At 37.2% G+C, this 15,275-nt stretch overlaps 1 protein-coding gene across 1 annotated transcript; it reads left to right on the forward strand.

Annotated features, from left to right (window-relative positions):
* The first annotated feature begins 7,258 nt into the window (after positions 1–7,258).
* On the forward strand, positions 7,259–14,389 carry LOC143458551 (MAP kinase-interacting serine/threonine-protein kinase 1-like). Its single transcript, XM_076955325.1, has 11 exons — positions 7,259–7,641; positions 8,087–8,391; positions 8,540–8,643; positions 8,770–8,949; positions 9,054–9,210; positions 10,709–10,869; positions 10,958–11,157; positions 11,276–11,383; positions 11,512–11,659; positions 11,779–11,919; positions 12,007–14,389. The coding sequence occupies exons 2-11, from the start codon at positions 8,262–8,264 to the stop codon at positions 12,274–12,276; spliced, it is 1,599 nt and encodes a 532-aa protein (XP_076811440.1). The 5' UTR covers positions 7,259–7,641; positions 8,087–8,261; the 3' UTR covers positions 12,277–14,389.
* Positions 14,390–15,275: the final 886 nt, after the last annotated feature.

A 15,275-nucleotide genomic window follows, 5' to 3' on the forward strand; every position in this document is an offset into this window, starting at 1 on the left:
TAGAAAGTTGTTGTAGACAGTGTAGAGACTATCAGTATAGCGTTTTTCAAAATGAGGTCAAAATTTAAACGTTTTAGGTCAAAATAAGGTCAATATTTAAACTTTTTAGGTCAAAATGAGGTCAAAATTTGCAAATTTTAAGGTCAAAATTTAAAATTTTTAGGTCAAAATTTAAAATTTTTAGGTCAAAAAACTGGTTGCCCTAGTTATTAGTTATTACTCTTCTCTTTTTTCACCAATGGCCGAGGATGTGGCTTTGTAAACAAAGATCGCTGTTAGAGGTCACTTCTGTCTCCAACCCAAATGAGTATAATTGATTGATGATTAATGCACCAGAACTTCATGATAGTGACGCGTCATGAATATGTATGCTACAAAGTCTGTCTTGCAATGTTGTTGCAACGCGAACATTAATTATGTCAATCGTCAGTACACCGAGGCAAATTGATTATCTCAGAAATTAATTTAAATGTAAAACTGGAAATTCCGATGATGAACGATGATTCCGATATTAACCCTTTCTTGACTGCACCGTTTGCAGTATCAGATGACCATCAGAAAAACACCAGCATTTTTTTTAATTTAATAAATTGCTCAGCCGACTTACATATTTTTCACCTTTATACTTAAGCGTAAATGCTTTCACAGATAGTTATTATTAGGCCTATTGTTTTGTTAGATTTGCATTTGGATATGTCACCACCACAGTAAAATTACAAGTACAGGCTTGCCTATATATCAAGAGTTGTTGACTGTAATTTTTCCTATAGCAAATTGGTCAACCTGAGCGCTTTTGTTGTTATCAACCTTTGTCTTGTTTGTTACTCATCGTCCGTTCAGTGGTCGTGGTGGTTGCTAAATTAGGATTAACCTGGATTTCATTGCTCTTACTCATTTTGCTGACTTGTGGCGTATTTGTTTATCATCGGCCTATTAATCTGCTTATAGCATTGCTTGCGAAGCTTTTGCTTTTCCTGTAATATGAGGATGCACGTTATGGTATGGGGTATGGTATGCAATCATAACTTTTATCCTCGGACTGGGAAAGTGTTTTTGCATGCCTTTCCGACTATGGTTCCTCATTGCTCGAGCCCTGATCAACAAGGCGACCTTTGTGCAAGCTCCGGTTGTTACACATTTTTGTTTTGGTTTTTTGGTATTTTTATGTATAGCATATAGCATTTTACATACAGCACGAATTTAGAACTGTTCACCAGGTCCACTGAACAGAAGCAAGCGTCGCTAATGCTTTGCACAAGGCCAAGAGTATTACAGCGGTAGCGCCACTGGATACCGGACACGGCCTCCATTATTGCGAGTCCCTTATAACCACTGTGCGACCGACAGGACCGACCGAATGTGTCAATTCATATAGATAGAAGATTATCTGTCGCGCTTTTGAAACGAATAGCTTAATAAAAATTTTTTGGTTGTAAGCCTAGTTATTTGTCATATTTTTTGCGGCTTTATACATTTAGGGCAGATTTTTTTGTACCCAAATTTTACCTGACGCTTTTTATACAGAATACAGAGTATAAGTTGTGTTGCAGATGCTAAATATACCCTATATGTTTTAGTGCGGTAAACAGTACCATTACATGCGTCTCACAAGCAAGAGCGGATTATAAACAGAGCGATATGAGAATGTGGGAAGTTTGTTCTAAATTTAGGTGCATCGTTTTGTGTTAATGAAAAAATGGTCTTTTATAGATACATTCACAGATTTCGGAAGTTTACAATTAATTTTAGTAAACTTTATTTCCTACTTTTTCAAAGAACTTGTTTTAAATTGATTCGCTTTATCTTGTGCAAAATTACTTTATGTACTTGTCTGGTCGCGTGGTCTATACCAATAACTTAATATGCAACGTCATTTGATAAATGGTATTAAACCGTAATAGGTACTTTTGTAAGACTTAATGGCCGCATGGTATCAACTCTATTTACCCAAGCTATTTTCATGCACGTTTTATGCCTTCTAGCCTTTTATCAGTTTTTCCCGTACATTAGCTCATGTTATTAGGACCTATGTATAGGATTATTTTTTCATCCCCACCGCTCCAATGACAAAAATTTAAATGACTGAACGGACGTATATAGGATTCTTTAAAAAACTACACAACTTCTCATATAGAATCCGACTACACAAACTGATTTCGGTTTATAGCATATCAGTTTCCCAAGAGTAATTTCACGGTCATTGTTACTTTACAGTAAAATGTTATATCCGTCACTATATGTTTTAACGTGTAAGGTGAGTTAGACAACGCGAATCATGCGTACCGATAATGTGCTTATGTGGTCTGTGACTTACAAACGGACGTTTCATTTAAAAGAACAGCGCTGAAGCGTGTTAAATGCAGCGTTTTTTCTTTTTTCGAATAATCCGCTGTTTCCAACACTTATGTATACATTTATGCTTTTATATGTTATTATTTTATTATTAAGCTGCTAGCTGTATGTCTGTTACTAAGCACGCCGCAAATATTTAGGAGTTATAAGATCAACAAATTGTAAATACAAATCTTGCAAAGAACAACCTGGGAATGCTTCCAACACTATTGTAAGAAATAGTAAGATAATAATAAAGAAATGAGACAACCATTGATCCTGACTAGATTTAATTGTTTTTGCCATTGTGAAGTTACTGAAAATTAAACCCCTCTCCCTCACGCGACTACACTTAGGTATTCATATATAGCTCTATGATTCCATTAACATCACATGCTTCGTCTCTTCTAAAAACGTTTTCGCACAACGCAATGCTCCTAAAGTTGCAAAAGCGACGCACTCTTCTGTTTAATTTAAGTTCTATTACAAAATATGTTTACCTATATTAGCTAGATGTCTATAGATAACAGCTCGAGCAAGAAAAACATAAAAGTGATACGACAAATTAACCTTAATAATAGTATTGCAAACACGAAGGTCGTGTTGTATTGTAGAGCTGTTGTTTTGCAATTTTGATCTATGTCGCTCGCAATGTAAACATTTATCACCACCCGCACAAAAACGTTACTCAAGAATCCAGTACTAAATGTCATCAGCTATACCATATCGACGTGCATGATATTCCCAGATAACGTTTACTTTGCCGAAAAGGGTTACGGACTATATATAGTATACAACCAAAAAGTTTTGCAGGCGAACAAGACATGTTTTATCAGTGGAAATTTCTTTTCGCAAACACTGCAGCTGATGATACAATCAAAAGACCCGCAATAAAATATTCATCGCTGCATAAACATAGCCTTCGTTCATCACGTTCTTGGTAGGCTTTACAATTGCTTATCAGCGTTTCCTTAGAGATGCATAAGCTCCAAGAATAATTGACGTCACATTTCGTCACATCCGGGCATTAATCACAGCGGTCAGTTGCGTATTTTTGTATCAGAAACAGGAAGATGAGTTTTCGGTGACTTTATTACGCTCGTCAGTTGTGGCTGGTCATGTAACGGTCACAGCCGCAGGTTAGAAAGAACCACCAACATTTGCAAACAACGTTTGGCCGCTACGTTACTGCGTCATTTGCACAATTTGCCAGCTTGTAAACGTGCTCTGGATTTCCTATCCACTATTGTTGTACTTTTTTGCTTTGCTGCTTTTAAGTAATCGTGCAAAGATGTTACTGTTATTTTGAAGTAGGTTGTTTTTAGCGCAGTCTGGTTTTTAAAATATACCGCATTTCCGGCCGCAGATAATTTTGAAGTAAAGGCCACTGAGGTATTGTAAAATAGTAACAAATCTTTTCGAATCAGAATATTAACGCAATGGATTGCTCATGATTGGACAATGTCCTGTAAACATCACATGCTCTGATAACATAAAATTGCACACAATTGGGCGCATTCCCATAAGTTCAATAACGACTAAGTTACTGATAGTATTTGTAGTTGATCGTTAAAGTTTTAGTGATTTTCGCTGCATATGAAAATGTATACAAGATTTCAGTTTGAAATAGACCACAGCATACATAAATGTTAATCACCTCGAAGACGTAGCAATTGTCAGCACAAGCTCAAAGCGTTACGTTTGACGTTGAAGATGATCAATTGATCATACAATCAAGTGCTTATATTAGACTATAATGCAAGTTACGTAATTCCATTGATGTGACAGATCGCATGCAGAATGTAGTGGGATTTTTCGACGGATTTCTGACGCGTTACAAATTACAATAAGAATGCCTACTGTGTAGATCGCAATAATTTTACTTTTTGGGTTGCGACACGCTGAGCATATTTAAGAGTTGAGCATAGATAAGAAGCTTTTGTCAGAAAACGCCATGTGAAAGTCGACAAACGAACGTGAAAGTCGACGAACCAATTGTAGTTTAGTCGAATATTTCACATTAGAGTACTACCAGTTTTGGGTATATAGCATGTGATACACGCGACCGAGTGCGCTGTGACGAATTAAACTCAATAACGTGTGTATTATTGTAATTAATGGAGGTCAGTCAAAGCAACAAACCTTAACGTCGGCCATATGTGACGTCACTTGTGCAAGATTGCGTCATTCTGTGCACAATTCGTCGGTCACGTAGAGAGAAAGAGGTTTTCCATCATGGCGGGTTCCAAACATTTCTGAGAAATATGGGTGCAGGCGGTAATTCTATTGGCTTAAAGAGGCACAATAGGTTTATTTGCCATAGCGATATATTGCAGCAGTTAGCCTATTTCCTTGGTTACAATTATGTAGAAATAAGCAATTTCGCAGGAGCTAACTAAAAGTGATAAACTTAATTACGCCACATTAAAGATCAGATCGACCTACGGTACAAATTGTTTGTTCTTCATCAACAACATTTATCTGCATTAACTCTTACTCACCTAGAGAGCTTGCCCAGTTTATTTTGAAAACTTAATTTTCCAATGTCCTAAGTAATTGGTCTCTAGCCGCCCTATATCTTGATGGAAAACTTTATTCGGGAATTAAGTAAAGAATGCATAAATTTAGGAGACTTCAAACTATAAAACAGTCAGTATGTTTGCGCTGAAACTTAATCAAATGTTGCATTTGGTTACGAATTTTCATGTAGGCTATTTTTTAATTTATATGTATTGCTTGTGGAGATAAACTACCTTTCAACAAAAAAAAATTTTTTTTGCCTATTTATACTTTGTTGTTTATATTTATATTTATATGCGACGTTTAGGAAAATTTTTTTTTACCACTGACAAAATCTGCCCAATATGTTGAACGTGATTTATAACGTGACTATAACGTCACAACTAAACCTCAAAGACACCAGAAAAAGAAACCGACATAGTTGTTTAACCGACAAAAACTTTGGTTTGCGCTCGGTACACGCTTTAGGCTAATGTACGGGCGATGTATTTTAGTGGTAACGCCTAAAATACTGAAATAATTGCTTGTCGACATTTATGGTCACCGACTTTGAGCTAGAAAATCATAATCATTTGCTGGAATGTAAGCTTCTTGGCCACAGCACTTATTTTACTGGCCATAAAAAAGAAGCTCTGAGGTTTCCAGAGGCACATCATTTAGATTTTAGACCCAATTTTTCTAGTGTGTTCTTCCAGTTTGGTAACTGAAGACGACGTGGCTGACTTGTTGACACACATGACTGAGATAGAGGGCAACACCAATTTTAGGAAACATAAATATATGACTCATGAGAACGGCATACCGAACTTAAATGTTGTTTACGCGTTCGGTGATAACTGGGTTACGAGCTTGTATTGGATTGTGGATTTGTGGCGTTATATTCTGTGAGTGTATCATGATTATTGGGACCAGGAGTCAATAAACACGTTTTCACTGTCTTATAGCGACCACTAATACTAAAACCTAGGCAACAACAATAGGTTACGTTTGTCGTGGTGCTCTAAGAGGTTTACTAAGCTGACATTTGACAATTAAACAATTATTCCTCTTACGCTTACTGTTTACGCTAATAAATATATACCTGTAATGTAATGTATTCAGTAATATTGTAAAGTCGTTAAGTACATTTATCGCTACGTTTTTAAATTGCTTATCAAGCAAAAGCCGCTGACCTTGCATCTGTATGCCAGGTGATCGTTTTTTTTGTAATTCTTGATCTCGTTTTTCTATATTATTATTTTTACGGTCACCGCTTTATGCTACTGTTCTACACCTCCAGTATAATCTGCATTAATAACATTACATTATAATGCTAGCGATTTCTTCAGTTCTTTTCAATAGGAAGACTGGCTACCATATTCCAAACTCTTCAATTTTTCCTAAAATGCCAAATTGTTTGAAACATTTTAATTTTCATATGTGATGAAAATTTTCCTGTGTAAATATAATATGCATAACTTTACCATGTATTATGTTAGTGTTTTCACAAATACTAAACTATGTTACAGTACTCTTATACTTAGTTCTTTGGAACAACTGACACAGTACTCTGCAAGTGATATTGTTGGGCGAGAGCTTATTAGGGCCAAGGAAAGATTTAAACATAATTGTATTTATGGTTCTCTGTATGTGGTTAATTGTAAGTTGTTTAATAGTTCTTAGTTAGCTTTAGCTTAAGCCTCCCTCCAAATATTTTTGTTGCACATAATTGTAGATATGCTATGGCTCAAACTTCTTATCTTAACCTATTCCTGATAGGCCTTATCAGCTGAACCTCCTGTAGAGCTGTGAACGATTTCATCAATATATTATGAGTTACCATTCAGTTGTTTTTTTTTGAACAAATTTCGCAGCTTCTCACTAGCTTCGCATTTAGTGTTTCAAGCTTGGATGCAGCTTACATACAGAGTTTCCTAATTTTTGAAGACAAACTTGTTACAGCCGGTTTTATATAGGTCGAACTTGAAAGTAACACAACAATGAAACCGTCTGTAAATGTAATAAAGGAGAAAAATCAACTTTGAGTTGTACTGATACCAAAGTTTCTTAGTTTCCCACACAAAGCTCATTAGAGTTTCTTATGAACAACGAGTGTGCAACATTGACATCCGTCAAGCAAACGTTTTTAACGCTATATAAGCCTTTAACTTCTACTGTACTTGGTTTTGTTTAAATTTGGGTTAGACATATCCTGCAACAGCGAAATGAATGTTCTCAGTTTCTGTTTGATTGTAATCACTAGTCAGGTTTTTGAATCAAAATACCTGCTTCGTACGTCAAGCAAGTGCGTTGTGCAGAACCTTGACGTATTTTCTAGCTTTTTCTTAGCATTGAAACTACTTTGAACATTTGAAAGAAAAGTACGTGCTCTGTTTCCTTTTTCAAGATAATAAAGAAATAGTGTAAAAGCAATGACGTGATGTCGTGTGATTTTGGTGAGTGCCCATAAAGTCTGGTTGTACATAAATAGCATAGACGAAAGAAGAAGAAAGAAGTGCATAGACTACTAAAAGAGAGAAACTGAAGTGCTTTTTTCTCGCCCGTTGATACTGGGCATAAAATTGATTTGTCAACGTTCAGTGGGAGAATAGACAACAAGAGCTGGTCTGGTGTGGGGTGTTTTGTGTGTGCTGGAAAGTTGGAGTGATTGGTAAACGTATGGTCATCAAAGTGGCAAGAACTTGGAAAATAAACTGGATATAGATTGGTAGAACATCCACGAAGTGTCAGCTAACCAGAGTCAATAAGTTTCTTTGGAACCGATAAACAGTAAGGATTCACTGTGAAAAGGTTTGTTAGTTTTGCTGTTGTAAGCTTTAACTTTCTAATTTGGGTTACGCCATACCGAAATGCTATTAGGCTACTTAACTGTTATAACGGTTATGATGGGTTATTAGTCAGTTCCTTGTAGATCGTTTTCTTGTTTTGTCTGTGTTCTAACCATTACCAGACTATACGTTAGGTGCTAGGCTAGTGTCATAAATTAGTAGATTCACTATTTCTGGTGTTTAGTGTCTGCTGAAACAAAAAAGTAATCATAAAATCCATTAAGCGTAAAACATTGGGGAAATTCTTAGCATGATGAGTTACTTTTATCATTATGGTATTAGGTCATGGTGAATTACATCAAAAAAGAAATCAAGCATAACTATTAAAATGCTATGTATATATATAAATTTCTTCTAACTTGGTGACGCTGGTAACCTTAACCCTATTTTAATGACTTTGTTTGCAGTGCAATATATCTACCTCATACAACTATTTGAAGAAGTTATTTCAATACTTTGAAAAGCTGTGAGAACTATTGGATCCAGAAAGTGTATCTGTTATTGATTTTGGATATTTCTCACCGGGTTCATTTCAAAAAACAATCATCATTCTTTACCCTGTTTTGTTTTTATTAAAAAAATATGAAGATGCATGTTAGTAAAAGCTCATCATCATCAACAGCAAGCCCAAGTGAATTGAGTGGTGATGACTGCCTGATGAAAGATAATTCAAGTGATAAGAGACTTGTAAAACAAATTAGTGGTGCAACAGGTAGGATACTGTTTTGTGATATGGTATTTTGCTGTTGGAAATGTAGTCTAAATGTATGTCTGTTGCAGTCAGTAACTTTCAATACTGCCATTTAAATGGCTTTGTGTACATTTTGAGGTTATATGCTTAATGACAATTCGTGTTGCAGACATTTCTAATATTGATGCTAATTTGACTGACGAAGACTCCGTAATGCCTAACACTGCCAGTGTGAGTGAACCTATTGAGATAAATCCGACTAAAAGACTGCAGGTAGGAAAATAACTAATAAAATGACTGTTTGTTCACTGTTCAGTCCATTGAAAAATTTTGTTAAAACTTGTCTGTTAAAAATCAGTTCGGGTATTGAAGTTTCATGTTAGGTTTATGTACTCATAGGCAGCACAAGCTGCTCGTCAGAGAAGACGAAAGAAGAGACGCACAAGAGCTGCTGACAGCTTCTGCAATGGCACGTTTGATGACTTGTATTATATTACTGATGAACTGCTTGGTGAAGGTGCTTATGCAAGGGTCTGGACGTGTGTTAACAAATATACAAACAAACAGTATGCTGTAAAGGTAAGCATATTTTTTTAGTATCGCCTTTGTTGTGATTTCCTGCTTTAATCTTCCATAAGTGTTGTTAGGCTGTTATTGTGGTATTGAAATCGATGCTGTTGTAGATAATAGAAAAACATGTTGCCGGACACAGTCGAATGAAAGTGTTTAAGGAGGTTGAGTTGTTGCACCAGTGCACTGGCAGGTCTAACATCCTTCAACTAATTGAATATTTCGAAGACTCAGAACGTTTCTACCTCGTTTTTGAAAAAATGTATGGAGGTAAGTGATCTATGTTTGTATTCTATTGATTTGGCTCTATCATTACTCTGGTACTACTGGTAAATAGCCTGTGTAGGTTATGAAATGCATTGTTGTCTGCCTAAAATGGACCAGTGATACAGATTTTCTGTGGGGAGTTTTTTACCTTTTAATTATACATATCGTTTGAGATTGACAAGTGCAATTATGCGTACTTGTCACCCAGCAGTCTTTTAGTAAAATGGGAATGAGCTTTTTTCGTTTCGCCGGACGAAGTGTTTTGAGTTTAGATTGTTTCTTGCTGGTTGCCTTGGTCGTATACAATCTACCATTGCTTCGCTTTGTGTTAAATGATGAAACTTCACCGCATTCTGTTTAGAACATTCCAGAGTATTATAGAATTTCTTTGCTATCCGTGACCTTAAAATAGTCTCTCGCTTACCAACACTTGCATCATCGCAAGTTAAATCCGATTTGTGCTATACTCATGTGATCGACTGTGTTGTGTCGTCATTATATGAGGTGACACTGATACGATGCTTGCGGTATTTTTGTTCAGTCATATCCGTTCATTGAAGAGAAAGGTTGAAATTGGTGGCGTTTTGTAATTAATACTAAACACCTCAACATGAAGTTTGTCCCTTTGTATTTCGCAATTATGTGGTCATTGTTGTTACATATCTTCATGAAATGAATCTCAGCAATGGTGTAACAAAAGTAAACATTGAGCTACCTCCGTATAAAAATAACTTCAGGTATCAAGTCAAATACTGTACATAAAATCTTAAAAGGTTACGGTTGTGGCATGAAAAGTGGTCTGATATTCTTTTTTTCTCAATTATCTCGTTTCTCTCTACGTCCAATTGAAATACGTGGCACCATTGCACCACTTGTTGTGCATCGAAGCGGAGCGGACTACCTTGTTTACTGACATTCTTTTTTCTCGCTCCCTAGCCTCGGATCAGCTCATAATTTTGACGTCATAGTAAACGAGCTGCTTGTGTGAGCGGTAAACAGAAGAGAGGAAGGAAACTGAATGAGCGCTTAGCTGTCGCTTACAAAGTCATGTGATCGCGCACAAAACACGAGTCTGTTGTTGTGACGAGTCCGTGGAAAATTTTAAAACAGAATCAACTGAGTTTATTTGAATAGGCTCATCGCTTCCAGAAAACATAGTCGCGTTTTTTGTTTGACCTAGTTGTAAGCTAAACACAATTGCATCATGCCTGTTGGGCCTTTTTGCATTACTATCGCATACTTACAGTTGTAGATTACTTATTTGTTGCTGCTGCTGTCTGTCGATTCGCTGACATATTGCCTGCTGCAATCGTTGCAATCGAACTGAACCTTGTTAAGTTCCAGTTTGACCAGTCGATTATTGCCTTTTGTTGGGGCTTAGTTAGTCTGGTGGCCTATGTTGAGCCATAAACTAATTTGATCTCGGTTTCTGATGCTTTTATCTTCTACAATATACATAATCTCAATTACCATTCCTATCAACTGTTTTTAAATTTGACAGGGACATTACTTCATCGCATTGAAAAAAGTGAACATTTTGATGAATGTGAGGCGGCGCGCGTGGTCAAAGATATTGCAACGGCGCTTGCTTTTTTGCACGATAAGGGTATTGCTCATCGCGACCTGAAGCCAGCAAATATTTTATGCGAGACTGCTGATAAGGTATTTGTTTATCCTTGGGAAATTTTTTATATTTTTGTGATCTCTGCAGGATTCATGGTTGATTTATCATGTGCTTTCGTTCTTTCAGGTGTCTCCTGTGAAAATCTGTGACTTTGATTTGGCTAGTGGGTGTCGTAGTAGTATTATGGAACCTATTAGGACCCCAGAGCTTTCGTCGCCTGTTGGGAGCGCCGAATACATGGCGCCCGAGGTAGTGGACACTTTCGTCTTTGAAGAGTCGCTTTCCTATGACAAGCGTTGTGATATCTGGAGCTTGGGGGTTATAACGTAAGTCCAAGCGACGTATCAACTGTACTTGGCTATTAAATGCATCGTATGTTGGAATTTACTACTTTTCTAAATAATTCCCAACGTCTAGTCAAACTTATCCGAGGTATTAATATAGGTACATCATGCTGAGTGGTCATCCTCCGTTTGTTGGAGCATGTGGAGAGGACTGCGGATGGGATGTAGGGGAAGCTTGCCAGGCCTGCCAGGACATGCTTTTTGCCAGGTAAATATTCTCTTAACGTTTAAAGGCCGTTGATTAAAATCCTTTCCCACACATTTGTGTTGTTATTTGTTGCGACTGTTTGTCTCGAGTTACCTTTGATTGTTCATGTTATTATCAACTCATTGCAGCATCAAGAGCGGTGAATACAGCTTCCCGGAAGAACAATGGAGCGGAGTGTCAAATGACGCCAAGGATCTCATTTCCCATTTACTGGTTAGGGATCGTTCTTCACGATACAACGCCCACGAAATTCTGGAACATCCATGGATCAGAGGAGTAAGTCGACCAAAATGATGTAAACAACCAGCGGGGTTCGGCAGCCTATTGACTGATGCTTTATTTTTATACGCGGAAGTGGTTAGTGAGTTACTGATCAGTTATGTTTTTGTTTAAAGAGTGCATCAGAAACACCACTGTCAACACCTCAACTTTTGTCACGCCGTGATTCGTCGACACACGACTTGACGCAGTTTGCAGCACATGCTGTTGCATACGAGCGGAAGCTAGCTTGCAACGACAACAGTACCATTGTGCAGGTATGCTTGATGATTTGATGCATTTTCACGATTTGCCGCAGAATCTGTGCGTTGAATTCCTCGACTAATGCGATTTGTTGCTTGCAGGACTTCTCTCAAATCCGTCTATCGCCGCCGGGTAATTCTGCATTGGCCAAACGTCGTTTAGGTACTTCGCCACCGTCTGCTTCAGACCTTGGAATAATGATGAAGTACAACGCAGATTCGGCAGCAACTATAAAGCAATCACCCCAGAAACATAATGGAACCACAGCAGCCGGCCATACATGCGCTACCATGGCACGCTTGGTGACCAGTGCGCGTGGTACTGCCAAGTCAACTATGGGATTTGGTCTGAAAAGTATTCAGGGTACGTAATGGCCGTCGCCGCCTTTCAGTTTTACCGAAGCATCTGTTATTGCCACCCAAATCCGATGCTTTTTTGTGTACCAGCCATATACTTGAACTTAGTTATTTTCTGTTTTCATGCTTCATTTAGTTTCGAAAATGCTACAATTGGCTTATAAATTTGATTTAAAAATGTTGTTTTTCATTTGTATTTAAATTTCACAAAACAAAAAACATTACGCAAACTAGGTAAGTCTTGTAAAATTATCACGTCAAAGTAGCCTGTATAGTGTACATAGTTGATTTTGAATTATGATGAATACCAAATCAGCTCTTCGCTTGGCATAATTCAAAACATTTTCTTTTCAAGCTGTACAAAGCATTGGATGTACATTAAACTCGCGCGTTTGCTTTTTGCACTCTAGAATTCCCTTTGTACATTGGCCTGTATTGTGTAGCTTTTCGAAACAAATGCGTGATAGAAAAAAACACAAAAAAAATAAAAGAAACGTTAACTTTTCTGTTTTTAGCGTTTAGCCATTTGTAAATGTCATAGTGCTGCTTTCTTGTTTCTTAAGTTTAGCTATGGACTTAGTCGACGTTCAGATTACTACTTGAGTAATGTAACGTAGTTTGGCTTTGGCTGCTGTATGAATTTTAAGTTTTGACTGTTGTTTTGGTGAAACTTGGATTGAGGCAATAATAGAGGTTTAATGGTCACCATTCCCGGTGCTGTTTCCAACGCCAACTCATCTTTACATGATATCTTTGTTTTGTTATTTTTTTGAGTACTGGACCATTTTCGTTTCAAGGTGTATTTGTGTTTTTGCAAATGTTTTCGTTGTTCCATTTTTACATCCTGGGCTTTAAGCCACATACTTCCACATTGGTGCTCAAAAGGCTTCTTTCCTTTGCTTAGTTACAACCCCGTGCAGAGTAATTTCCCTTCTCCTCTTCAGTCACGCTTATACAATAATTCACTGTGGATTTAAATATCTTTTGGTTAACATTTCATCACCCAAATTAAATAAAGCGCCGCATAGGGTTAAGCGCCTAATAAACTTTTCTTACTTTTTAAGCTTCATGATAAAGTTCTAAAACGTTGAATTATTTGCTTCCGTAGCACAACAGTTAGCTAAATCAAAGAAAAAATATCACTGTGGAGAATCAAATTTTCATCGTAGCCCGAAAAGCATACAAAACTGGTAAAACGGGTTTTTATTTTTTATGGAAGCTTTATGTTTTGTATGTTGTTGCCTCGTTGATGTTGTATCTTTCGTTAAGTTTGTTTTACGCGGCCAGTCACGTTGACTGTGCTGATATAGGTTGCCTTCGACAACCTCCTTCCACTTTTTATTCGACCGGATCACCCCATGGGTCACCGCCTCGGCAAGCCTAGACTTGTCTGACGGCACACTTTTTCGTAAAGCGCACGTCTGGTTTAACGTAAGCAATACCAACAACTATTACTTTCCTCACGTTGCTTGGTTGGCTTGATAAGGACGTTTTCTAACTTTAACCCATTTCTAACGCATCCCAATCCCACTGATTATTCACTGTGTCCAAGTCCCACCTTCCCGCTTTAAATAATGATAGTAAATATCCTGACCTTGGTGTAAAACTGCATACTATATCAAGCTACATCTCCATTCACATCGCTATGCATAACTTGCCACTTGCCTTTCCATGAACGGACTTTTGAAATGGGCCCCAATTGGCTTGTTGGCCAACTCAAACTAAATTTTTCTTTCCGTAAAAATTGCCAAAACTAACTTTTCTCTTCAAAACAAGCACCTGAAATTTTCGGCGTAAAGGTATACAATGAATTGTGATGTTTTATGGATCTCGACCGAGCACTTGTACTTGCGAATGGCAGATCCAGCATTGATTTTAGTGTTTTCAGCGTTTTGTGATTGCAAATTGGATGTTTACTGTTGAGAGTTTGTTACGTAGTGCGTGTTCAAAGCTCATTTCACAATGCGTGTTTCGTTGAATATGTTTAAAGTGCCTGTTGCCATTTCGTATATGACATCTACAATGTTTTGCTCTATCTTTAAAACTAGCAAGTGAAGTTTTTTTTGATAAGTACATAAATTTGCTGATATAAAACCGAATCAGTTGTAATAAAAACAGGGTCTGAAAATTTTTGTTTCAAGTTGAAGGAAAGCTTTGTAATGGAAATAGAGTTATAGACAGAGGTAATGAAGATTTAATTTTGGTGTAATTTAGTCCTGATGCTGGTAATAACGCGAAAGAAAATCCTAAGGAGCAAAAGGAAAAGCAAATGAGCAAAACCTTCGAGAGGCAAAATATTAGTAATTAGGTTGATAGTGAAAACATAACCTGATTAGATATTAAATGGCAGGTTGTCGAGCGACCAATATGGTATCAAAATACCCCGTAATGGTGGATGAAGTCTGTTGAAATGTCAGCGACCTAAAGTAATTGCTGCTGGAAAGTAGCCTTATACATGGTAACCACCGGTTTCACTACTTAACACTTTGTAATTGTCACTGTGAGTTACTCATTGAATCGTCCAAATATGACCAGAAATAGTCGGTTACGCTTGACAGCCAGTCTTGGTTCCAAGAATGTAGTTGGTCGATTGGCGTTACGCCCCCCTTTGTGTACGTGCATCGCTGTGGCAAAGGGATGCGTGTAATCTCAAGCGTATATGCGGAACATATTCGAGTTAAAAGACCTTGGCTTTGTCTCAAGCTCTAACTGTAATGAATATGACTGCGCAAACACACCATTACCGAATAAAACACAAACATACACCAGCAAGACTATGTCGTCATGTTGTCTGTTTGGTTTTTGATTCTAACCGTTTTGTGGATGGTTGAGACAGCTACCATATTAGCATTTTGAATAACGTGCAGCATCTAGAACGGAAGGTTCAGAACCGTTTACATCTTATTTATCCCTACAAAATGGACATAGCTTATATTTCTATTGTTTCAAAATTGCTTTTCTACAAGAATATAAATTCGATAAAAAATGTGCAAACCTTTACACAAAAACTAATT

Source organism: Clavelina lepadiformis, chromosome 5 (genome assembly GCF_947623445.1).
Source record: "Clavelina lepadiformis chromosome 5, kaClaLepa1.1, whole genome shotgun sequence".
NCBI lineage: Eukaryota > Metazoa > Chordata > Ascidiacea > Aplousobranchia > Clavelinidae > Clavelina > Clavelina lepadiformis.